The sequence below is a fragment of the Erpetoichthys calabaricus genome, chromosome 10 (assembly GCF_900747795.2).
Source record: "Erpetoichthys calabaricus chromosome 10, fErpCal1.3, whole genome shotgun sequence".
Classification (NCBI taxonomy): Eukaryota; Metazoa; Chordata; class Cladistia; order Polypteriformes; family Polypteridae; genus Erpetoichthys; species Erpetoichthys calabaricus.
The window spans coordinates 17120620-17148576 of NC_041403.2; the positions used below are offsets into that span (position 1 = coordinate 17120620).

The 27957-nt window shown below is 37.0% G+C and overlaps 1 protein-coding gene across 1 annotated transcript in view; it reads left to right on the top strand.

The window, feature by feature from the left end:
- The window catches only part of cachd1 (cache domain containing 1), a 296821-nt gene that overhangs the window by 177361 nt on the left and 91503 nt on the right, over positions 1 to 27957 (top strand). The window contains exon 4 of the mRNA XM_028810950.2: positions 20120 to 20226. Coding sequence (XP_028666783.1) covers positions 20120 to 20226 — 107 coding nt within the window. The remainder of the gene's footprint in view (positions 1 to 20119; positions 20227 to 27957) is intronic.

A 27957-nucleotide genomic window follows, 5' to 3' on the forward strand; every position in this document is an offset into this window, starting at 1 on the left:
CCACCCAGACAGAGAGAAAGCTAATCGTTGCATTAACTTGCTTAATGACAGTGTCATGTCATACTACAGAACTGTGTTGAAGAAAAGACAGAAACAGACCAGTTTTTATTTCTGAAAAGGTTGAGACCTAGTGAACCAGAAGCAGGTCCTAATGGGCCACAGCCTCTCCCAAGGAGAGAGAGGACACCAGAGAGCCAGAGTCCTGATGTTCTTATGGAAGGGGGCTCTCCTTCCAAACAATAACCACCTTCCATTTCATTCTCCTCCTCCTCCCTTCCTGCAAGCCAAAGATGTCAACTTAAATGGTGAATACAATATAAAATGGTAGGCTAGGCACTTTTTATAACTTTTTGGTTAGTGCAAAAATTAGTGTGTGTTTTTGGTAAATTATGCACATTGTACAATCCCTTTTTATTATGAAAAGGTTAAGTAAGTGTTGCTGTGGGAGGTTCAGAACGCATTATGGGTATTTCCATTATTTCTTATTGGAAAAATAGTCTTGACTTACAACCAACTTGAGCTTCAGCCAGCCCTCGCAAATGAATTGACTTCGTAAGTCAAGGGTCCACTGTATTGTAAACCTGAAGCCTGCAACTGAAATCGCTGAAACAGTAGTGCAGTGTGACAGGGCCTTTAGTGTGCGATCACTTTCTGTAAGAAATTTAGAAACTCTTCATTGTATTGTCACAACACTCTTAGAAGGATAAGCAGATATAAGAAATGTGGTTTCTTTGTTTGCTTTTAATTGCAGTCATATATCTTTTTCCCAGCACAGAGTACAACGTATATTTTGATATATATTACATTTTATTGTTACACAGTGTTGAAATGCAGCGGATCTAATTTGGCTTTTTTGATGCTAATCAACAGAAAAAGATTATTTAATGTCACAGTAAAAATATGCGTCTGCAAAGTTGGCTAAGGAAATGACAAATATAAAACACAAAATAATTGATTACACAAGTATTCACCCTCTTAATGTCAGAATTTAGCAGATGCACCTTTAGCAGCTGTGACAGCCTCAAGCCTGTATACACAGGTCTCTTTCCATTAGCTTTGCACATTTGGACTCTAATTATCTCCCTTCTACTTTGCAGAACCATTCTAGTTCTGTCAGTCTGCATGTTGGTCATTAGTGAACAGACTTTATGTCCAGCCTCACATTCTCAATTGGATTGAGAGCTGGACTCTAACTCGGACACTCCAGTAATAATAATAATAATAATAATAATAATAATTCATTACATTTATATAGTGCTTTTCTCAGTACTCAAAGTGCTATCCACACAGGGAGGAACTGGGAAGCGAACCCACAATCTTCCACAGTCTCCTTACTGCAAAGCAGCAGCACTACCACTGTGCCACCTGTGAGGTACATTAACATTGTTATTTTGAAGCCATTCCTGTGTAGCTTTGCCCTAATTATTGGGGTTATTGTCTTTCTTGAAGACCATTTTTTCTCCCAAGATGCAGGTTCTTGGAGATCTTGCATCAGGTTTTCCTGTAGAATTTGCTTGTATTCTGTTACATTCATTTTAATCTCACAAACATTCCAGGGCCTTCTGCAGAGAAGTATCTCCACAGCTTGATGCCACCACCAACAGACATTACTGTGGTTTGGTGTTTTTGGTAATGTGCAGTGCAACAGAGTGTTTAGTCTGTTGGTCAGCAAGCTCAATTTTAGTCTCATTATACCAGGGGTCCTGAATCACAGTCCTGGAATGCCACAGTGGCCACAGGTTCTCATTCCAGCCAGTTTCCTAATTAGAACTTAGTCCTTGCTGATAATGATAGTTGGTGTTTAACTCTGTGCCTTGTTAGTGCCTTTATTCATCAAAGACAAATTTTAGTTACTGTACTTTGTAGATCAGAGGTCCTCAGTTACAGTCCTGGAGGTCTGCTGTTACTGCATGTTTTCACTTCAGCCAATTTCTTAATTAGAACCCATTTATCTACTACTAGAGCAATTCGTTTTTTGGGTGTAATTGTAGTTTTGTTGCCTGTTACAATTCAAAACCTTTAATTGCCTATTTTAGTTTTCAGCATTTAAGTTTTAATTGTTGTCTGTTTTCTTAACCAGACATTAGTTAATAATATAGTTAACCAATAAACCAGTAGCACTCCAGCTAACAGGCTTCCTTTTAAACATGTGCATATGCACCATGAAGTATCTGTGATAAAAAATGTTCAGAAATGAATAAGAGGGGAATGGAAGGACCATTAAGTTTAAATCTATTCTGGTCCACAAAACACGTGGATAATGTTCTCACAGAAGGAAACTACAGTGCAATTAAAATTTCTCTTGGATGATTGCAAGCATTAACAAGCTAATAGTTAAACACCAAGTTTCATTATCAGCATGGACTGCTTTCTAATTAGAAAACTAGTTGGAATAAAAACCTGCAGCCACTGCAGATCTCTAGGACCAATATTGTGTACCCCTGCATTAGACCGTAGGACCTTCTCCCAGTTGAGTTCAACCTTCCATGTCCCTTCTGACAAACTCCAGCTTTTCATGAAGTTCCTGGAAGTGTTCTTTTGTCTGATTTGTCGATGTTCAATATAATAAGTTCAGCATAGAGGGGCATATATACTACAGTCAGGGTTATCCCCGTGTAGCTAATTCTGTGACTTTTAAAGCCATTTGGCTGTACCAGTGATGATTTAGGTGTGTCATATTAAAGGGCGTGAGTGCTTATCCCATTAATTATGTTGTGATTTCTGTGTGTAATTTAGATCACTTCTCAGGAATCTGTTTTCACTTTGTTATTAAGTAGTCTTTTTCTGTTGATCAGTGACAAAAAAGCCAAAATCCGTTGATTCAGTGTTATGTAACAGCTAAGATAAGTAACATGGTTAAAATAATGCTTTCATTCTAGTAAAGGAAGGTTATAATGCAGAAGTAAAGCTTCTCTGCATTTACACCATGGAGAGAGCTCCTCATCTCCTCAAATGCTACCCATAACTCTGAACACCAGCTCAGTGGGCAGTGATAATGGTGGAAAAACCTAATATTTCTGATTTCCCATTTACAGTATTACAGGTTCTTCGTTGCTGTAATTCTTCCATAATACCTTCAGGTTAATTTTGATTTTGCATGTTGAACTATACAGTATATACACTATATTGACTATATCAACAAAAGTATTGGGATGCCTGACCATTACACCAGCTGGGACTTGAATGACATTACATTCAAATACATAGACTTTAATATGGAGTTGGGCCCCCATTGAAGCTATAACAACTTCCACTCTTCTTGGAAGGCTTTCTATAAGATTTTGGAGTGTTTCAGTGGGTATTTGTGCCCATTCATTCTGTGGAGCATTTATGAGGTCAGGCACTGATGTTGGAAGATAAGGCCTGGCTCGCAATCTCTGTTACAATTCATCCCAAAGGTGTTCGATGGGGTTGAGGTCAGGGCTCTGTGTGGGTTACTCAAGTTCTTTCACTCCAAACTCATCCAACCATGTCTTTATGGAACTTGATTTGTGCACTGGGGCACAGTCATGCTTGAATAGAAAAGATCCTTCCCCAAACTGTTTCCACAAAGCCGGAAGCATAGCATTGTCCAAAATGTCTTGATAGATAGATAGATAGATAGATACTTTATTAATCCCAATGGGAAATTCACATTTTCTAGCAGCAGCATACTGATACAATAAATAATATTAAATTAAAGAATGATAATAATGCAGGTGAAAAAAAAAGACAATAACTTTGTATAATGTTAAATGTTAACGTTTACCCCCCCCGGGTGGAATTGAAGAGTCGCATAGTTTGGGGGAGGAACGATAATGCTGAAGCATTAAGATTGCCCTTCACTGGAAGTAGGGGGCTTCGTCCAAACCCTGAAAAACGGCCCCACACCATTATCCCTCCTCTACCAGACTTCACAGTTGGCACAATGCAGTCAGGCAGCTAATGTTCTCCTAGCATCTGCCAAACCCAGACTCGCTAAGCTTTATTCATAACTCTCCATCTGACACTTGGCATTGGACTTGGTGATGTGAAGCTTACTTGCAGCTGTTCGGCCAATGAAACCCATACCTTGAAGCTACCGCTGCACAGTTTTTGTGCTTACATTAATGCCAGTGAAAGTTTAGAACTCTTCAGCTATGGAATCACCTTAGAGGTTGTTGACCCCGCTCTGTGACTTTATGTGGTTGTCTGCTTCATGGCTGAGTTGCTGTTGTTCCTAAACACTTCCACTTTCCAATAATAACACTTAGAGGTAATTATGGAATATCCAGCAGGGATGAAATTTCATGAACCGTCTTATTGCAAAGGTGACATCCTATTACAGTACCACGCTTGAAGTCACTGAGCCCTTCCGAATGACCTATTTTGTTTCACAAATATTTGTAAAATGAGACTGCATTTCTAGGTGCTTGATTTTTTTACACCTGTGGCAATGGGTCTGATTGAAACAGTTAATAAGAGGTGTGTGTGTATGTATGTACAGTATGTGTATATATATATATATATATATGTGTCTATGTGTATGTGTGTGTATATATATATATATATATATATATATTATACACACACAGTATATATACACTAGCTGCCCCCCGCGGCTCTACCCGCGTAGTAGTGAAATAGGGCAAACTTTAAAAATCAATTACAAAAAAAAAAATGTCATCATTTGTATTGAGTAGAATTTAAATTGATAGCTTTCGTATTTGAGGGCTGTGAATGTAGCTGTGATCTGTTTGCCAAAAATGTAAAAAGTTGGGAAGGTATCTCTGGCCAAGCAGAAGGTAGGTACGCTCCAACATCAAATGTTGCCACTGTATCTGATAGTGTTTAGCTCTGATGGGAGAGCACCCCCTGCATGGGAAGAAGAGCATGTGGCCGTGATATCTGTGCCAACAATAACAAAAATAAACAGGAACTAAAAATGACTTTTGATGAGATCCAGGTTTTATGTCCTACCACACCCATTTGATGAGTGCACAGTGTTTGTTTTTTGGGATTTTCTGTCAATCGGATTGATTCTATACTACAGTGCAAAAAAGCTGCTACTGCTTGCAGGACATTTGGTGCCACCACATCTGTGATACAATTACTATTAAAATTGATGAGGTACATACTTCATAATCCTAAAGTATCTGAAAACTGCTACCAGTGTGGAATGCCTCCATTAATTTTGAAGAATTAAGCACGCCTTCTAACCATCCTACACACAAGCCGCTTCTAACACTCAGTTATGGAAGTTTTGGGCTCAGCTCACACCAGTAAGAATCCCCTTTCAGATTTTCGTATTCATTGACTGCTTCTTATGAGATTTACTAAAGGCTTAACATGTTTGACAGAATAAATATGAACACATAGGACCCTGATATTTTGAGAGACTTGACCTAGTATTTTTTCTTTTGTTTTTTTGACGAGGTAAAACTTAATTTGATTACAAAATAGAAGGAAACACTATCGCATAACTTTGAAAAGTTCACAATTACACAGTATTATAACAGTGCCACTTTTATATTAATTGCATTTCATATACAAAAATGAAGACATGCTTGTGTGCCAGAGTTCAACAGTGCTTATTTAAGACCAATTTCTAAAAACATATGCCTTTTTTCAGTTATAGCTTTGTTGTAATTATTTTGAAAATTTTGCTTTGTGCGCTTGCACTTAAGTTTACATTCAATTCCAGATGTGTCCATAATGGTACTGTATTTTAAAAGTTTTCTTACTAAATATTTTTGAAAGTTTCATACTTATTTCTGTAAGTATGTAAATAATATACTGTATGATACACTACTTAATGAAGTGTTTTTTTCTAAATACTGTTTTTAAAAGTAATATGAGATATTTCATTTATTACTATTTTAATTTAACTTACCCAGCACTGTGGACAATAAAGTTAAGCATATGTAAACTAAACGTGAGTTGTCCACCCTCATACACCAGACGTATTTCACAGTTTGTTGTTTTACAGCATTGGTCACCATTGACCTATATGATATCTTAAACTTTTACCTTCGTTCCCAGTGAAAACATAGTATTGAAAATGTTTTTCTCTCATGTGTTTAGTAATAATGATAGAAAGTGAGGTAACGTTAAGTAAAAATTTTAGGTGGAGCGTTCGTTTAAAAGGAGAGATCAGTATAGCTGAGTTGTTGAATTCCTTTAAAAGATAAATCAACCCTGGATTAACACAGTAAAGATTGAAACTGGAAAATGGTGGCATATTTAATTAAAATAAGAGTCCACTTAATGTCAAGAGTAGTTTGGAAGAAACACCTGCAGGCACCATGGCCCTCCTTGAACTGAGCTGAGTAGCAACTGTGGTAACAAAATTCCAGTACACCAGAGAAGCCGAAGATGAGATATTACCTGCATGATATGGGAATCAAATATTGTAAGTGCAAATTTTGGTTCAGCTTTGCTATTACAATGTTTTAATCTTACTGTTTAGTTTCTCATCTTAAATCTGTCAAAATGGAAGGCCTTTGTCTGGCAGGAAAAATAAAATTTACAGTGTACCATGGGCTTTGTATTGTTCTCATAACATTGAGCATTAGCCTGGAAATTCCCAGGTTTGGCTTTAATATTAACATAGATAGTTTGCAGTTTCACAGTGTGTTGCTGAGTTCATGCCAAATGGTTATCTGCAATGTCAACAATAAGTTGTTGTTAAGCAACGTGTAATGAGTGAATCGGCCTTAATGTGTTTGATGTGAAGTGCAGCACTGTGATTAACTTCTTAAGAAATGTAGAGATGGGCTAAACCTGTTACGCTACAACTTAACTGCTCATGAAGTGACCATTTGTTAACAAAGGTAATATTTCTGCTCCATCAGGATAAAGCAGGCTCATAGTATGCCATGATGTGTTTGACTAAAGTGTAATCACAAAACTAAATAAACATGAAGTACAGATAAGCTGATTGCCACTAAGGCAGCTTACGTTTACAGCTAAAATGTAAATGCTAGATGGAAAAGTTATTATTACGAAAACAGACAATGCAACAAACAAGTATATACATTTGAGAAATTGAGCAGTGCAGAGCTTTTGTATCAGATGTATAACTGGCTATAGCATAATATATGTCTGAAAAATACTGAAATGGGAGCCAGCAGCCACTAGAGAAACTTGTAGAGGTCTTGAGTTCACCTAATATGGATACGTGAAGGTGGAGGCTTGTGATTTCTCAAAAGTGTTAAACCGTGAAATGAAATGTGCTCTGAGAACACACCGAGATTGGTGCTTTAAATGTAAATACATTTTGTCTTAAAAGGTGAACTATTGGATGGTCTTAAAGAATTGTCTAAAATTTTTAATTAAGCACAGAGTTCTTAGTAAGGGGCCTTCTCTCTATAGTGTTAGTAACGTCACACTTTGTGGACAGTTTCAATGGCAGTAACCACTTGCTTTGCACCTGATAAGCCAAAGGATAGGACAAAAGATAGAAAAAGGAAATTGTCTTCAATTACTTGTTGAAAAGGTGAAATGATGCTAAGAAGCCCCACTAACTGATATTGTCCCGGTACCTAATGGGCATGGCTGTAATGGTTACAGAATAGTTGAAATGGGCCAGTTTTGTTTTTGTTCTAGACAGATGATGAATGACTAGCTACACCAACACAAAAGCTCCCTGTCCAAAAGAGTTCCCTGTTGTTTTGGCACCTTCAGGCCGTAAAAGTATGTTACCAGCTGCCTAGAAACATGTTTCTGCTGATTACCCCCATTTTGTTTACATTAGACTGCATGTTAACAACATCCATTCAATGTCTTAACGCACTCTCGCACTGTTCCACTGCCATATTTATAAGTGGCTCCTTAGGCCTTGTACGGTAGTTATTGTTTTAGATCAGGCTGTCTTCTTAAAGAATCAGCGTTATTTGTTTGTGGTTTTGCAGCAGTGCCTTTTTCTTTAGGCCATAGTGGGTGAAACTGTGATAACTGCAGCTATGACTAGCAATAGTCATAACAATCTAAAATGTGTTAAGTGCATGCTTTGAATGTAAGGGTGCTTTGAAACAGGACAGTGATTGAACTCTGAAGGATTGAATCAAAAGAATTGAGCTAGTGAATGCTATTTTTGGAAGGCCTCCTAAATACCTGTGAAGAGTTAAATAGGTTCATTGACATTAACTCCAGTATATTTACATGGGAAATATCAATGGCTCCTGGTGGTGAAGCAGAACACGGAATAAAGTGGCTTACCTAGTTTTAAGAACTTAATGCAGGTTCTGAATGGAATTGATTTTGGTGGTTGGAAGGAGGAAAACAAAATCACAAAAGCAACAGGGAGTTCTTCACTTAAAAGGCATGGCACCAGAAGTAGTCAATTACAGATGTATTTGTAGATTTTAAAGCAAGTGTGTCAGTCTTTGTTTTTTAATACAAAATACAGTGGAACTATGTAACATTCGACATGTTCTATTAGTCAGTGTTTGTAGAAATGTTTTGTGCTATATTTTCATATTTGGATTTAGACTTTAAACCATAGGTGCCATTCTTTCAAAACTGTAAATGTAAGATTAGATTCCATTCTTCCATCCATTAGTTCTAGGCATGATACATTCATATGGTGATATAGTCTTCACAATACCATATCCACACTAAATAATTTTGTTTCTAAAAGAAATGTACTGCATGCACCAAACATAAATCAAAACAGTGTAAATAAATTCAAATCAGGGTGCAAATAGTACAGTATTTAATACATGTCTGTGTAAGATTTCTTCTTTTTTATAAAATAAAATATTAAATATTACCATAAAATATTTTCTCTGCAGGAATATAAGGCATGTTGTATGTTAAAAAGTAAGACTTTCAGTAATTTTAACACTTGGCTAATAATAATACTAACCTATAATACAATATTATGTTTTTAAGTATAAATTGATCTTTTTGTTTTCTGAGTTAACGTCAAAAATTGTTCTAACAATGGCTGTTCTTTTATTTTCTGTTTTTAGTATTTTATAGACCTGCTAGATATAGGTCCAGGCTGGATCTATGAACAATTTACAATGCTATATTTCCTTTTAGGAAAGATGAGCATGTTAACATTGCGTGGAAAGTTGAGACCTCCCCGCTGTGACAGTAAACCACTTCAATCTCTTGGTACAGACTTAGCCGAGACAGACGTGTGATTTGACCAGAGAAGCAGGCATTGGGAATTCTTTCTTTCTCTGCTGTGCTAGCAGACTGCTGTTGAGAGCAATGCTCTGCCTTCTGTTATATACTGAATTGGTATTGGTGAAAAGGTGTTTTCATATCTTGAGCACTTGTCTTCATATATGTTGTTTGTGAGCACTAAAGTATCTGCAGGTTGCTGCGCCCAGAACTCCTTGAGTATATCATGAGACCTGTTTCAATGCAACGGTAAATTTGTGTTTTTATGGCCCCTGCTTAGTTTGCTTTGAAATCCAGCCGGTGTGGTTGAAATGGTGCATTTATGAAACAATGTTATGATTTACTGCACTCATCTGAGGATGCAACTCACTAAATTGTGTGTGTGAAACACTTAACCATTGGTTCAAGTCCACTTTCACTTACAATGATATATTTGTTGCGCAACTTTCTCAGTACAGATTTTAGAGCTACCATGGATAGTTATTATAATGAATTGGATATACAGAGTATCAGGATTAAATTACAGTGAAATTATGAGAAGGCCATGTTAAAATAATGTGTTTTCAGCAGTTTTTTTGAAGTGCTCCACTGTATTAGCCTGGCGAATTCCTACTGGCAGGCTATTCCAGATTTTAGGTGCATAACAGCAGAAAGCCGCCTCACCACTTTTAAGTTTTGCTCTCGGAATTCTAAGGAGACACTCATTTGAGGATCTGAGATTACGATTTGGAATATAAGATGTCAGACATTCCGATATATAAGATGGGACGAGATTATTTAAGGCTTTATAAACCATAAGCAGAATTTTAAAGTCAATCCTGAATGGCACAGGTAACCAGTGTAGTGACATCAAAACTGGAGAGATGTGTTCGGATTTTCTTTTCCTTGTTAGGATTCTAGCAGCTGCATTCTGCACTAGTTGCAAATGATTTATGTCTTTTTTAGATATTCCTGAGAGGAGTGCGTTACAGTAATCTAGTCGACTGAAAACAAACACGTAAACTAATTTGTCAGCATCTTTCAATGATATAACAGGTCTAACTTTTGCTATGTTTAAGTGGAAAAAATACTGTCCTAGTGATCTGATTAATATGAGATTTAAAATTCAGATTACAGTCAACAGTTACCCCTAAGCTTTTTACCTCCGTCTTGACTTTTAATCCTAATGTATCCAGTTTATTTCTAATCGCCTCATTGTATCCATTATTGCCAATCACTAAGATTTCAGTTTTCTCTTTATTTAGCTTGAGAAAGTTACTATTCATCCATTCTGAAATACAAGTCAGACATTGTGTTAGTGAATCAATAGAATTGGGGTCATCAGGTACTATTGATAAATACAGCTGTGTGTCATCAGCATAGCTGTGGTAGCTCACATTGTGCCCTGAGATAATCTGACCTAATGGAAGCATGGAGATAGAGCAGCGGACCCAGGATAGAGCCTTGTGAAACACCATATTGGATATCATGTGTCTTTGAGTTATAATTACCACAACTAACAAAGAATTTTCTCCCTGCCAGGTAGGATTCAAACCAATTTAAGACACTGCCAGAGAGGCCCACCCATTGACCAAGGCGATTTCTAAGAATATTATGATCAGTGGTGTCAAATGCGGCACTCAGATCTAAGAGGATGAGAACAGATAAACAGCCTCTGTCTGCATTTACCCGCAAGTCATTTACTACTTTAACAAGTGCAGTTTCTGTGCTGTGATTTGTTCTAAACCCTGACTGAAATTTATCAAGAATAGTGTGTTTATTGAGGTGGTCATTTAACTGCATAATGACTGCCTTCTCTAAAATTTTACTTAAGAAAGGTAGGTTAGAGATGGGTCTAAAATTTTCAAGAGCAGAGGGGTCAAGATTATTTTTCTTAAGTAGGGGTTTAACTACAGCAGTCTTGAGACAGTCTGGGAACAGTTTTAAAGCTGCTGTTGAGTCAAAGAAGCGTTTTTTAACAAAATGCTTCTCATGAGTGTTTTCTAACATTATTTATAAATTAAAAAGTAGAAGAAAATGGTCTGATAGACCAATATCAATGATCTGCTTTATATCAACTTTTAGTCCTTTAGTAATCACTAAGTCTAACGTATGACCTGCTTTATGTGTAGGCTGATTAACGAGCTATCTCAAATCAAAAGAGTCCAGGAGGTTCATAAATTCTTGTACTTTTTGGTCACACTGATTATCTAAATGAAAATTAAAGTCGCCCACTATTAAGAACGTGTCATAGTTCGTAATTAAAATTGACATTAAATCAGAGAATTCCTCAAAGAAAGATGCGTTGAATTTAGGAGGTCTGTACATGGATAATACTAGAACGTGAGAATCTCCATGAATAACAACGGCGAGATACTCAAAGGATTTGAATTTACCAAAACTGACATCTTTACATTTTAACCCGGCTCGAGTAAATGTTTGCTAAGCCGCCACCCTTCTTTCCTTGGCGGTCTGCACAAGTAAAACTGTAATCCAGAGGCGCAGATTCGATTAAAACAGCCGCGCCATCTGAGCTAAGCCACGTTTCGCTTAGTGCAATGAAATCAATTTTTCTGTTACTAATAAGATCGTTGGTAAAAAACGTTTTGTTAGTTAAAGCTCTAACATTTAATAGTGCCATATTTAATGTTTCGGAGGGGCAGAGATGAATACTATTTGTGTTATTGATATTTGGTACAGGAACTTTTTATTAGCGCCGCTCAGTGTGTCTTTTTTGTTTAATCTATAATCTGTTTTTATAGTTTTAATACATTGTTCATCTAAAGTAGTAATTTTAATTAAATTATTGGTGTTTATGCCGTATTGCCTAGATTTTCTACGTGCATTAAGATTGGTTATTAGAGTATTAATGTTGTGCACTTTTACGGAAGATTTTATTAAACAATTATCATGTCCTAGCACAGCGGTAGCATTTCAGAAGGGGTTAAGAGCAGAGATAGATAGTCAAGATAAACGAATTACCTTAGATATGTTTTTGGAGAGGACCCGGGCGCCGAAACTGTTCAGATGCAGGCCATCTCTCTTGAAGAAACGCGGCCTTTCCCAAAAGAGGTCCCAGTTGTTGATGAATCCGATGTCTTGATTCTTGCAGAAGCCTTGCAGCCAGTTGTTTAGTCCTAGCAGACGACTGTAGTACTCGTTTGATCGTCTGACGAGAGATAGTGGTCCTGAAATGAAGATCTTTGCCAATGGGGTCCTCTCCTTCGTGTCTTTAATTAGAACATTGAATAATAGCTCTGCCAAAGTACAATCAGTCTGGCATGTTATACCTTAGTTGTCGATTTTCAATCACATTTTTAAATCCTTTTTTTTTTTTTTTTTTTGACTTATTTATATAACTTATATTTTCACTTTCCTTTGTGTTTTATTTCAGTCATCTGGTAATGTTATACAATACACAAAACACGTGCTGCATTTTGTATTGGCAGTTTTTTGTTTCACAAAATTAGACACAATGAAATTTTGTCTCCTCCCTAATTAACTGACCCAGTTTATTTTGTCTTTAGCCTACAGCACCTTGTGACTCTGTGCCACCAATTTTAATGCACTGTCTATTACAGGTCACACCAACTCAAGCTCCTGCACTCTCTCACAACAGCCATTTAGCGTAGCCTGCATAAAGTGGAATTTTTGGAGGAACCATCTGAGTACATGAAAAAAATGTATACAGGCACTGATGGTACTTGCCTGGGATTTGCACCCAGACCTTTGAAGCTTAGAAGCAGGAGATTCGATCATTATGTCACCCATTTATTTCAATTTAGTTCAATTCTAGGTAATCTCATAAAGCGTTTTTTTCCAGTTACATGCCCACCGTGCTAATCTATGAATTTAGGGATGCTACAATCGATCTGCTGCCAGTCTAAATCAGCCAATTTTCATTAAAAAAGACTTGATTGGTAAATTGGCCGATCACTAAAAAAATCTTTTTCAGACTCTGCTTTTCTAAGCTTTACGATAATTTAGTTCCAGCACACTTTTGTTTGTTTGTTTGTTTGTGTTTCACATCAAATATCCAGCAGCGTAAACAAACAGCATGTCATATTCAGACCTTTTTCTTTTGTCAAAGTGAGCTTGTTTTAAATGGAGCAGCTTACATTTTTAATTGAAAAAAAAAAGAGATAAAGATAAATGATTTATATACAGTGGAACCTCGGTTCACGACCATAATTCGTTCCAAAACTCTGGTCGTAACCTGATTTGGTCGTGACCCGAAGTAATTTCCCTCATATTGTTGTATGTGAATACAGTTAATCCGTTCCAGACCATACGAACTATATGTAAATATATTTTCTTTAAAGATTTCTAAGCACAAAAATAGTTAATTATACCATAGAATGATCAGTGTAATAGTAAAGTAATGTAAAAACATTGAATAACACTGAGACAAACACCCAGGCTCCCTTCTCAGCTGCACGTGCTGTCTCTCTCTCAGCAGCACACAAGCCTGCACTGGCTTTATTTATTTAGTTATTTATTAAAACTGGCCTTTTTGACAGGAGCTGTGGACCCGCTATACTACAGGAGGAAGCTGGGTTGAGAGAAGGTTACAGATTTGAGGGAGAGTCCCTCTGCGTGATGCACCAAGAACAATGTACAGTACAGGGAGAGACTGAACACGTGCTGAAATCATCGGTGCGCCCAAACCGAAAGGGAAATTGGTTTGTTTGTATACAGAGTGTGTGGTCGTGGACAGATGCAAAAGTTTGGAGAACTTTTTGGTCGTATCCTGAGTTGTATGTGTTCCAAGACGTTCGTGAACCGAGGTTCCACTATATATATATATATATATATATATATATATATATATATATATATATATATATATAGATATATATATTTATATATATATATATTTATATTTATTGTTTGAGAAATGCTGAAAACTCATTTTTTAATTAAGCTTTGTTTCAGATAGGTACATTACAGAAAAAATTAAACAATATGACAGCTTATAGTAAGACATTTTATTTTCTTGTATACCATATTTTTATGGATACATATTTTTGTACCCTTTTTGTTTAGTTATGTATTTTAAGGAAATTTTATTTATTAGCGTTTTTACCATCACTGAACAATAAGCCTGCATAACTTTATTTTGTGACTAAAAATGAATAGATAGCACCCATAGTCTATAGTTGAATTATTAACATACACTTTAATATAGGACATAAGGCTTCTGTGTGTCTGGTTATTCAGGAGCTTAGTGTATAAAGTGTTTTAAAGAGATAAAGGGGAAAAAAATCTTAATCGTTATTGGAGTCTGCCAATCAAATAACATGAAATCAGTGATCAGTATTGGCCTTGATAAACCTGATTGGAGCACCCCTAATTATAATTAAAACTAATTTAGAATGCAAACTGATAAGAGCAATACTGCATATACTTGATCTTGTCAGTCATTTGATTTACCATTATGGCCTAATGTGCATCTATGTATATGCAGGAATTGTGCTAACATAATGTACACACATACATCAGTACATATAGGCTTATGCATTTACCCTTTGCCTTTTATTCTTGTTTAATATAGTTCTGTAGCTTTGGACAACTACACCAGATGCATTTCCTGTCATGTGTAGACATTGCATTGAGCCATTTAACCTATGTTGTGGTATTAAGATGACTTAATGCCTGCTTTACTTATTGTTGCGGCAATTTTGGTAAAAATGCAATCCTAAAAATATGTCAAGAGACAAAGGTGACATTGGGTATGGTCCATCATGATGTTTGTAGTCTCTTCTGCAAGAAATAGGAAAGGGCAGTTGTTGTCCATTTTCCTAAGGATAAACCAAATGAATATACTTGGATGCGTTTAAGCATCAAAACGTGGAAAATATGCAGTGTTTCACATTTGTTTTAAAAAATACACTGCACTGCTCTATGACAGTATAACCAAAGACCACAAAATAGAATTGGTTTTACTCCTGTGCTATGGATTGTGTGTGTTGTGTGAATTTGTAAATATCCCAGGGAAATGCAGAAGTGTGAATGTAGCCAAAGTGCCACAATCGTCATATAAATAGAAAATATGCACAAATTTGATAAAAGCTTGTCTGTCTGTATTCTGCATCACGTTGATTCTCCTACGTACAGTAATCCCTCACCTATCGCGGGGGTTACGTTCCAGAGCCCCCCGCGATAGGTGAAAATCCGCGAAGTAGCGACCTATATTTATTTTATTATTTATACATATTTTAAGGCTTTATAAACCCTTCGCCCACACTCTTATAAACCTTTCTCACTCTCTTGTTAACCTTTCCCACACTCTTATAAACACTTCCTATGCTCTTAAACACTTTCTACATTCTTAAAACACCTCAGACCAACACTGCACACTGCGATCAGACGTCAATGTGTCTGCACTCGCTTTGTGAAGGGGGGCAGCTGAACTCACGCTGAGCAGAAATGGACTTTGTGCTTCTTCTGCCAAAATGCCTGCTTGTCGCTCTGCATGTTCGGAAGAAGGAGGAGGTGTGTGTGTGTGTGTGTGTGTGTGTGTGTGTGTGTGTGTGTGTGTGTGTGTGGGTATGTGAGAGCTGAACGCACCTTTGCTCAAACCCCCCCTCCCCAGAAGCGCAGTATGCTCCTGCTACTTCGCATTGTCAAGGGGGTGGGGAGCTGAATGAACGCTAAGGAGAAGTGGACTTTGTGCTGGCTTTGTGCTGCTTGTCGCTCTGCGTGTCAATAATTTAAAAGCCTGTACATCACCAATTTTCCTGTCTCACTGTCTTGTCTTGCGTGAAGTTAAAATGTTTTATAATAGTGAGATGTTACTCATATCCTTAGCCCGACATCCACATATCATATGTGTTAACAAAGTGTGTTTTATAAGTTTACATGTGTTTAAAGCATGTGGGATGGGTATTTTAAGGCTTAAACTATAAAAATGTTTATTTATATGGTCTTTCTATATCGCGGATTTTCTCCTGTTGCTGATGGGTCTGGAACATAACTTCCACGATAGGCGGGCAATCACTTGTATTTAAAAACCCGCGAAGTCGTGAATCCGCGAAAAGTGAACCGCGAAGTAGCGAGGGATTACTGTACATGGAAAAAAGTCTCCCTGTACTACATTTCCCTTGACATGATTGTTTAGTATTTCTGCTTGTTTTTGAGATTGAAACCTCCAGCTCATGTGTAGCATTCAGTTATGGATTACTTTCTTTTTCTAAACATTAATGTCTGTGTGTTTTGAGGTGAGGAGAGGCTGGAGGGCAATGACATACCCGCTGAAGTCCATTACATATGCTGTATGTGGAACTCAAAGATTTGGGGAGCCATGGCCTTAGAACGCTACTGGCCAGACCTGCATCTTCATTTCTGATGAGTGCATGAAAAGAGAATTAACAGAATTATAAAGACTCCTGGAGTGGTGAAGAAGCAGCACTAGTTACTACACTTCTGTGTCACCCAGAGCAGTTTCCTGTATATGAAATAAAAGCTGGTTTGTGAATAGCAGCTGTACCAGTTTCCCGACTCTCCTTTCTTTACATGGTCCCTCCAGGTAAACCAAAGCAAACCTTGTGAAACAACATGGGTGCAGTACCAGTTGAAAAACAACAATAAAAAGCTGACATTTTTCTTTCAAAAATAAAAAAAAATAAACCATGCTAGGAACTGCAAACAGAAGGCTGTGAGTTTTTTTTCCTCCTGTTCCTTTTTTCAAAAGCTTAATTTGCATGGTGAATCCAAACCAGTTAAAAATCCAATTGGAGATTGCTGGAAGGTTTTTATTTCATTTTTTTAGTGTGCGTTTTTGATGTAAAATTCAAAGGGCCTGCATTTTTTTTTCCTCTACCCCTTCCACATTGGCTTCACCCCCACGTGCAAATCACGTTGAAGGAGAATAATAATGACTGAGGCCTGATGGGAATTAAATGTCTGAAGTTCAAAGCATTTTGTACATCAGAGCCCATGTCAATCAGGCGAGCTTGGGGAGGGAGCCGCTCTGTGGGGATGAGATCAAAGTGGGAGACGTGATGCTCGCAGCTCCCTCGAGATGCCATTTCTATCAACCTTTCATTAAAGTGAGCCGAGGCAGCTTGGAAACAATGCCGTGATGCGACTTTGCCATAAGAAAGCACAGCTTCTGCTGGTCGTTTGATCTGCAGAGGCACAGCTTGATTCAGCTTGGTGGGTTATAGTTGGAAAAGGTGTGAGACCTTGAGCTAATGACAGAAGTGAGTTAAGGGTGCACAGTTTGCAATGTATTGGAAAGTGACCTTCACTTGGTGTTTCTGACGTGACAGAGCAGAAGGATATGCATTTTGTGATTATTTCTGAATATTGCAACATTCAAAACAAATGTCAAAAAAATCAAAATATGGTAATTTCTATGCTGCAGGGGAAAAGTGACTATTAAATATGAAAATCTTACACAGGCTTTTCCATAACATAGCATCCTTGTAAACCTTAGTTTTTCAAATGCTGTTAGCTTATGGAGTACATACGATTCATTGGTATGCATACATTCAGCATATATTTTTAGGTAAACCTCTCTCATATTTAGTGGAACCTCCTTTTACCCCTACAGCATGGATTTAATAAGGTACTTAAAAGTTCCCTAGGAATGTGGTCCATGTTGGTCCATCAGAACAAGTGATTCAGCACAATGGAGCTCGTCCATTCCTCTTTACTTAATGTTTGCCAAATATCATCCAGTAGACCTTTGAAGATCCTTCAACTACTACTATCCACCAAACTACTAGGTGATTTATTCTGAATTTGTTTTACCTTATGTGAAAGCAATTTTCTAACATTTGTGTAACATTTGTTGAAGAAATCATTTTCAAATAACAGTAATCATCCGCTGTACTCATTTTCTTCATAATTATGAGCACTTCTATCTGGTTACTTCTTAACCTTCATTTTGTTTGAACTGAATTCATTCATCTCTTTTAATCTTTCTTCACAGCTCATACCCTTGTTTTATTTTGTAGTTTTCAGACCTGAAATACACACATTACAGATGAGGCCTCACATGTGTATTGTTTAAGTCAAGACTAATCTTAATTTGTATTTAACACATTGGGATATAATACACACCACAATTTCAACTAAACATAAATCTAGCAATGACTCATAAAAATAACTTTCATTGAATTTAGCTTGTTTCTTCACTTAATGATGCTGACACTGTATTAGTTCAGCTGAGCTAACAATAGTTAGCTGCTGATTTTCATTTATACTCCACTCCCTGATACTTCTTGTTTCAATGTTCAACAATAGTCACCCAGCATTGATGGATTCCACTTACCATGATACTGCTTTTCCATCATTACAATGTCCTGATGAAAACTTTCACCATGTTCATCACCGACTGCAACAAGCTTAGCAGAGAAGTTGTCCAAGTGTGAATGCAGAAAATTAATCTTTAGTGATGAATTGCCATGGACTTGCACCCTGACTTATCTCAGATTGAAGATGTGCGTTGTAGTGAACTGTAAATTGTCAACCGGTGAATCCACCTCATGTGGCTCAGAAGCGAGCTGCTTGCTGCATGAGCTGTATGGAGAGCTCCTTTAGTCAGCAGCTCAGAGGCAGTTTCTAAGTGCTTCCTGGTGATGTCAGCTGGTTTCTTTCTGCCAGCCGCCTACTTTTACTATGCAACATTACCACTAGATGTCACATTTTGTGTTGCATGGTTTTGTATGTTTGAAGCATGTTGTCAACCAGCTGGATGTAGTTTGGGACACTCTAGTTGCCAAGAAAATTCTCAACAGCATCCTTGAATACCATCCATGTGATTTCCTCCGGCCCCACTAGCCAATATTCAAACCACATGTCATTGATTACGTATCTGATTTGTGGACCAGCTAAAATGCCTTCATTATTCTTGGCATCGGTTATTCATGGAAACATTTGTCTCAAATATCGAAATTCTTCATCTTCTGTGTTAATCATTTTCACAAAATTTTAAAACATTTTTTAAATAGAGTCAGCAAAAATATCCTTGTTTGGTAAACAAGTGGTTTATGTGCCATGCTTTTCTGCCCTGGAGCAGCCAGTTGTTTTTAATGTAGTGGGACTTTTTATCGCTGCTCTCTCATTCATAGTACTTGGGGTATCCAAGCTGCAGTGCCACAACTTTTAAATCAACATAGATGTGCCAGTTGTTGTACTGTATATGTATACTTATATCAGAGGAAATTACAAAAAATAGGAAATTGTATTAAATTGGAATGTGATAGGATGTTTGTGATCATTAGGCTGAAATCTATAAGATGCGTGATTGTGAAGCAAATTTTTCATTGTCCATTGTTATTGTTACATCAGTGAATTTAACAGAAAGACAAACTCTCAACAACTGTTTCCTGGTAGTAACATCCATTAACTCTTTCACACATGTTAGATTTCCTGTTGTGCTTTGTGAGTGCAGTGTAGTACTAGCAGTATAAGTAACATCGTTATGCAAAGAAAAATGCTTATGACTGACCACTTAACTATTTTTTTTTTTACATTCCTTGTATTGGGTTATTCAGAAAATGACTCAGAACCTCTGTCTCTGGTGAGACTTGATTTATAATACTGTGATGCCAGGAAGTCTACATGGAGCACCTGACAAACAAGTGCAAAAAACTTACTTGAAGAGCATTCTTTGTACAAGACATGCATGTTTAGTTCATTGGTGTTGGGAGACAAGCCATACCAACTCCGTTCTGTGCCAAGGGAGGAGTTGGGAGGAGGATTGATTGCAACTTGTACATGCTTTAAAATGGCACCTCAAGAATTAATCTGGAAAGTACAATTTAAAATTTTGACCCTATCTAATATTTCTAAACTGGATTAAGGTTTGAGGTGAAAAATCAAATTACCTACATGCTTTTGATACTGCATAATTAATGGAGAAGTGGTAATGTTAATAGAGAAGACCAGATTTTTAAAAATGTTTTTCTGTATGAATCCTATATCTTGTAAAATTCTTTCTTGCTAATGAAAAACTTTGAGGGTTTACTTTGTAATTAGTCATTTGGTGTTGCTGCATATAATCTGGCTAAACATCCCCCATGTCTTTTATTTTTAGATTTGATGGCAACTTCAACACGAATGTTTCAAAAACTGTCAGCTGCGACAGACTGTCAACCACAGTGAACAGCCGGGCATTTAATCCAGGAAGGGACCTCAACTCAGGTCAGTTCATTCTCAGGCTGTTGCTGCCATGTTGTACAGAGAAGTGGTTACTTCAAACAAAAGTTTTAATCAAAATTTTCATTACATGGGACTGTGTGGGGGTAGCTTGTGAACAGACAAATGTATGACACTAGTGAAGGAGTTGAAATGATGGCCTACAGCTTTTGTTGCCAATACGAACTCATCCTGAGCATGTTACCTAGCCTACTTGAGTGCCACTGGGAATTTGTTATAGACCTTCCAATGCATGTGACAGTGTCAGATCTAGAATTTAATTCTCTAAATAAAAAGCATTTGAAGATAGGATGCTATAGTTAAGGGGATTTGTACCCAAACATTATTTGGGAAAGCTATGTAGGAGTGCAGAAACAGGAGATATTATCAGATATTGACCTGGTTGAACAGTGGTGGCAGCAGTGTCCTTGTTTTAATCTCACACCTGGTTTGATTAATTTGAACATTGTTCTCCACTCGTGTATGATAGGTTTATTTCCAGGCACTCTTGTTTTCTTCACGTGTCATAAAAATTGTTAGGCAATTGGAGATTTTAAGTTTACCCTGTGTTGGGTGCATGACTAGGCAATATGATGGACCAGCGTCCCATCCATGGTTGGCTGCTGCCTTGCACGCTGTGCTGCCGGGATAGGTTTCAACTTGGTGTAGCTCTTGTCTACATCCAGTAGATTTTAAAATGTGATGTAGTGTTGAATGTTACATTGTTGTAAGTATGTATTCAAGCAGTTAAACTGTCACGTTTATTTTTTTGTAAGGCAAATTTTAAGCAGAAACAGTGAACTGGCACACATTTCAAGTATAGGCACATCTAATAGAAGTGAAGAAGGCATTAAATTATGGTACATATAAAGCATAACAAAAACAAACTTATAGAATATTAGTAAATCTAAGTTGCACCATGGATCATTGAAAAGTTAACATAAATTTCAAAAGGTAAATGCAGTTGCATAAAGAAAACAACTCTAGCACTAACTGCAGAATTAATTATCACATTGAGACCAAAGGTTAAGCCATAAAAAATATTAAGAGGTAATTGGGGAAGAATATCACTTAAAATGTAAAAAAAACTGACCCACAAGGATCATTTCTTTGCTTTAGTAATAAAAGAGCAGTCAAAGCAAAGGTAGTTTAGAATATTAGAAGCAGCAAGGGTGAAATACAATATGCAGAATAGGAAAAATCAGATGTTTTTAATTCACATTTTCCTGTAGACTACACATGTGAAGAAGGTGAAACCCTTCCATTAACTACAGGGCAATTAAACAGGTATTCATTTATTTAAAGATTAAAGAAAGTACTACCAGGGTTAAAATGCTTAAAATTGAATAAATCTCAAAGTCTAGGTAGGATTTATCTGAGATTTCTCAAGGAAGTTTGTGATTAGATATTAAAGGCCATTCTGGGGTAATTCCTAAAGTTTAAAACCTAGAAAGTATTGTACCATTGTGTGATAAAGTTTAGTGGGCCAACCCTTGTAACTCAACTATATGCCAGTTACATTAGCAGGGTGTCATGAGTAAATGAATAGACTAATTGTTAAAGACAAGATTGAGCAATACCTAATGAGTGCAACTATATTAAAGAATTTAAATGGCTTTACTATGGAGAGATTGTGTTTTCAATAGTGGGGAACATATTTATAATTTTCTAAAACCTTTAAGTTAAGACCAGGTCAGATTAAATGACTATTCCAGCTATATTCAGTTGTAGCCTTACATTTTCATAATCCTAATGAGTCGTAGGCCAGAGAAAAACAAAGTCAAAAATCAATACGTGCCCTTTGAGCTTTTAAGTATGCGAAGCACCGTGCAGCATGTCCTTCAGGAAGCAGCTGCACACAGAATGTAGCAACGTCCCTATCTTCTAGGTGTGCGAACAGCCCCCCTGCTCACACCCCCCTACGTCAGCGCGAGAGAGAGAGAGAGAGAGAGAGAGAGAGAGAGAGAGAGAGAGAGAGAGAAAGTAAGTAAGTAAGTTGGGTAGCTTCTCAGCCATCTGCCAATAGCGTCCCTTGTATGAAATCAACTGGGCAAACCAACTGAGGAAGCATGTACCAGAAATTAAAAGACCCATTGTGCGCAGAAACCCGCGAAGCAGCGAAAAATCTGCGATAATTATTTAAATATCTTACATATACAATCCGCGATGGAGTGAAGCGGTGAAAGGCGAAGCACATTATAGCGAGGGATCACTGTACTTTAAAATACCTAGCGACTCACTCCAACTAGTCTGTGACTTGTAATGATAAAATCAAAAAAGCTAGTCGTAAGGGTGGGCTCTTTGTGTATGAGAGCTGACAAACAATGAATACTAATCCAGATGTATAATGCATGTAATCCAGTGACGTGAAATAAGTAATGTGGGTGTTTTGAAACTCACAAACAGAAGAGAAGGTCATCTGTGCGGTGTCTTATATTTGTGTACCACGACAGAGTGGAAAAAGGAAACATAAAAGGGATAAGGCTGCAGCTGAACTTGCCATATCTGAAATTCCTTCGTACAGCACCAGCTCTGTCAGGCTACTGGTTGTCAAGTAAAGCTCGACTGTGTTGGAAAATCTACATGCAGTCATGTAATTAGATATGCCCAGTGATTTGCTAGTTGGTTTAATTGAAATGTTTCGGAATTGAGATCAACAACAGCAGTCTTCAAGTCCTGACATACTACAAGTCGCAATATGTGATATCGGCTTTAGAAACCATAAGACAGGTTATTGAGCGAATCAAAAAGTTTGAATTCCAAGTTTGGCGTGTTGATGTGTACAAGATTGGCTTCAACTTGGAATGCAACAGGTTGTGATGTTGGTCAAATTGTGGTGGTCTTTTGGTGGGAAGTGTAAAGACTTTTTATTTTTTTATTTTTTTTAAATGTATGCAAATAGTCACAACAATATTGTGATTAACACAGTGGTTAACTCTTTAGGTAACACTAGCCCCAGTTGTAATAGCAAATGCTGTACAGCCGTGAAATCTTACCACTAAACCTGGACAGGATTCCAACTTGAAGATACTGTATGTGGCAGGTAGAACTTAAGATAAATACAAACACCATTTTATAAAAAGAATGTAAATATTTCAGATATGATTGGACAATGAGCAGTCTAATACTGAAAGAATGCCTTATGAGAAGACCTTAGTGGACTCCTCACTGTTTACAAGAGAGAACGTGCATGGAATCGATTAAGCATTCTGATAGTTGTTGATTTACGTAATATTTTATGTTGAGTATGTATCCAAGGAAGTTATCCTTAAGTTATGCATTGCTCATGTCCAGCCCGATCTGGAGTATTGTGGTCAGTTTTGGTCTTTATTGCTTCACATTTGTGAAAGTTTTAAATGTTTGTGAAAACAACTATATTGATTCTTGGACTTCGGGATATGATGTGGATAGACAGAAGGAGTTGAATCATTCCGTTTAAGTAAATGAAGATTCAAAAGAGTCAAACAAACCTGCTTTGCAAAGGAAAACAAATCTTATTCTAAATCTTATTTGCATGCACTGGTCTGTGCGCCAATCAATACTAATCTAGTCATTTTGCAATTACTTAAAATATGGAACCAATGTTGGATGCTTTTCAAGACTGAGAAGCTCCTATCTGTTGTTCTTATACAGCAGCGATTTTCAACCTTTTTCTCCTTGTGAACCCCTTCAAAATAACGGAATAAATTGGCGAACCCCCTGTGTAGTCATTACGATATATTACAGGTTTATCCTTGTACGTTGGATGTTTTGTTTCAATGTGTCTACAAAGAAGTGATGGTTTTAAACTGCTGTTGGCCAGGACTTCATTACAAATTACACAAAGCGGTTTAGGTTCTGACTCATCCCTGGTAAAATAAAAACCCATTCATAAATAGTCGCTGTCATATTTTTGTTCTCTTTTGTCTTACAATGTTCGCCAATTATTTCCTTGCTTTCAGTCTGGAGAGACGATAGCTCACTACAGCTTTCAGTATCGTCACCCTGTGTTGGTACCAAATCAGGGACTGAAGTAGAAGAAGAAGCAATTGATTGCTTGTCCAGCTTTTTATCAGACTTGATAAAACTAACCGTTTTTAACCATCGATCCATATTAAAATTACGGAGTAATAATTATTCACTTTCATGTTCGACGTGCGCACGTTTAAGTAAAAAGTCTTTATCGTAATTTTTATCGTAAACACACACTATGCACTACCAATTTATTTTACTAAAATCACTCGTGGTTCTTAAGCACGTCGTACGATTCAATTCGACTCTACTCTTCCTTGTCTGATCGCTGTGTTTTTATATCAGCAGACATTATTCTTGTTCTTTCGAGCATATTCGGGGTTCTCGGTTCACTGAATTGGCAGTTACCGGCTCATACGAGAATGTACATGCATCGCCAGCAGCGTAGCGTCTCATCGCGTTACAGATTGTTACCTGTTGCGACTCGACAATTTACAGAATCTTCCGTCGCAATGCGTAAGTGACTGAGGTAATATTCATGAATTTGACATTTAATTGATTTGTTGACCAATTTTTATTATTATTAATAGTACTGCTAATATATTTACCTACATTTAATATTTCATTATATTTTTTACGTTTGGGATTTAAAACTCTGCCATTACAATATTTTTTTCGCGAACCCCTTTTATAAAGCACAGGGGTTCGCAAACCACTGGTTGGGAATCGCTGCTATACAGGATAATCACCTTTATCAGCCTTCTCAAACTTACTCAGTATTTATTCCATGGAAAATGTTATGGATTAAGACACTTAAGAGATCTTTATATAGACACTATATTTGCTTCTTATGAGTAAGTCGCTCTGGATAAGAGCGTCTGCTAAATGTTGTAAATGTAAATGTAAATGTAATTATGGTTGAAATGTAATTTTTGAAGTTTCACACATTGTTTCCCCCCTATATACAAATTAAAAGAAACCTACCCAGTTTTTCACACCTCACATGCATATCCATTCAAGGGGCAATACTGGTTAGTCTTGACAAAGACTCAGCATTTCAGTAATATATAAAAATATTTCACAGAATCTATTTTTCAGTGTTCCTAGGTAATGGTGGGAGTGGAGCATTCAGTTAGCATCTCAGAAAAGGAGTGTAACTCAGTCATACATAGAATACACTCTAGTTCTGTATGCGCCAGGCATTCTATAACTCGACTGAAAATCTCATCAATTACACACAACTTGTTTAAAATTGTCTGAAATCTGCCCAGGGCAACTTGTGAGGACTGCCATCAACCTCTCCAGCATCAGCAGGCCGTATATTTTGGGAATGCACTAAGGTAACATCATTTTGGAAAAAGATCTTTACACACATCTGAAATAGTCTTGGTGTCACAGTCACTTCTAATCCAGTAATAGTGGTATTTGGTGTACTTCTGGATGGGATTGAAGCATATAGGAAGAAATCAATTATAATATCATCCATCACGCTACAAGTATATGCGGATTTACTTAAGAGGCCTACAATATATATTTTTGCCTGATTTCCTTTTACAGTGATACACTTAAGTGCGAGTAGGGCTATTAATGTAGTATGACTTGGTAACAATAAACATTCCTTATGTTCAATTAGATGTAGACATACACGTTTAAACTGTGTTATATAATTAGTAGGGCTGTGGTTTGTTGAAAACGTTCAATCACAATTAAATTAAAACAGTTTTGGTAATCTTTTGCCTATGCATATTTGATTATTCAAGTTAGTCTGTTGAACAGTTTTTTTGTAACAAAAACAATGCCCAGTGGCCACCGGGTGCTGTGATACTTGGGAAAACCAATACGTATGGTTTGAACATACCAATAGCACCAACAATTACACAAACAATTAAATCTGAAAAAACAAACATCATAGTGCAGCTTTTGCGCGCCATCAGCACTGTTACAGCTCAGGTTGTGCTTACCTGCATGAAACACACAAGTCAACTTAGCAGCTGTTACCTGGAGGGGAGTCGTTAATTAGATGGAAAATTAAATAGCAAAGGATAGACTGAAAAAATGTAAATATGTATCTGATAGGGTAATTAAATGTTTTAAATTGCACTTTTTTACAGGGCATTTTTGTAAAAATAAATCTTTTATTTATAAAGATACTTTGTTGCTCTCTTTGTGACTACCTGGGCTTTGAAGGGTTTCCTCAGTCTAGTAGGAATATTTGAGTAATTGTGGCATTCTGATGTGTGGGAACTGTCTAGCTCTCAACAATATTATGTGCATTAGTTACAGGTACATCGAACATTACATGTTAAAATATTTTTTGTTTGTTTTTAATCTTTAAATACTGATATGAACTGTCATCCCATCCTGGACAGGTTCTTGCCATGTGACTGATTATGTTGGGACAGACCTTTACTCCCCATCACCCTGTTATGAAAAAGGCCACTGCAGAAAATGATGGATTTAAAACAAATGAAAGAAAGATTTTGAATTTTTGACTTTGCTGCATGTTGACTTTCTCTGAGCTTGATTTATGTCTTTTGACCACAGGATCAGGTAACATTGCATGGTGTAACTTAATACTGGGTAAATATTTATGCTTCACATATGTGGGCTAATTACCTATAAGCCTCCTGGCTATGCTGTGTGCTATTGCAGTTATTCTGCAATAAAATCCCTAGAGAAAAAAATACTGGAATTCTTCCAGTCTGTTTTCATTCCACCATTTCAACTTATGTACAGTATTTAAAAAGTATGTGTGAATGTTACACTGGTACACAATGTTGAAGATTTGTTTTTGTCCTGCATTTCAAGTTTGTTGGGTTAACTTCTGTATAACTTATCCCTTCTTCTTCATCTTCACTGCATCCTGTTTGAGGGTGATAGCCACCATTAGATGATGTGCGCGCACACAGCCTGAAAAGTTTTCAGTACTGAGAATTAAAAATATCAAAAAAATTAAGCATACAGTACATCTGAAACAAAAGGCAGAGCTCATGTAAACCAGTGTTAAGCCAAGGAACTTGAAAGTTATGCCAGGAAGTGAATCCAGGCTAGATTTGAGCCTGTGGTGTAGTGTAGGTTTTCTTAGCTCACATGCAAGATCATGATATGTTGTACTAGATTTGTTCTCAAGGGGGTTGTAGAAGTTCGTGTGCTTTACTTGAATGTTAGTAAATTGTGTGTTATTTGTTTGAAGCCTTGTTGAATCTGAATGATGTGCTGTTCACCATGAGACTTGAGAATGCTTGCTATAAACCCCCCTCATTATGTCTCATTCTGGGCAGATGGGACTTATTCAAAGGGAAAAAAGTACACTGCTGCTAAAATTGCTGGTGGAGCAATTACTTAGTTCTTTTCTAGAGGTATTAACTAACCTGCCATTTAGTTATGTGGACAGAGCTCTGAACAGTCATTCTCACATAAGGGTGTTTGTTATGAATTATGAAATGTTGGTCGAGTATTCAAATGAGCAACATTACAGAGTGCGTTACAAAGTTTAAAAATACAAAGTACAGCAAAACAGTGTAAGCAGGTACAATACAAGATACAATTAAGAGAGAACTATTAAGATATTAAGTGAAATTTGTAGACATGACCTGAAAAATCACTTTTTGGATTGTGTGCCAAGAAAACCTGAAGTGGATTACAGTATGTTTTTTGTTCATTTCAAGCCTATAATCACCAGCGGATTCTGTTGTCTTCTACGTAATAAACTGCTGTCTCTTAGTTAAGCTACTTGTTGTTCTTTGGGTAAACCTTTGTTTCGGGTTTGAAATTGAAATGCCCACC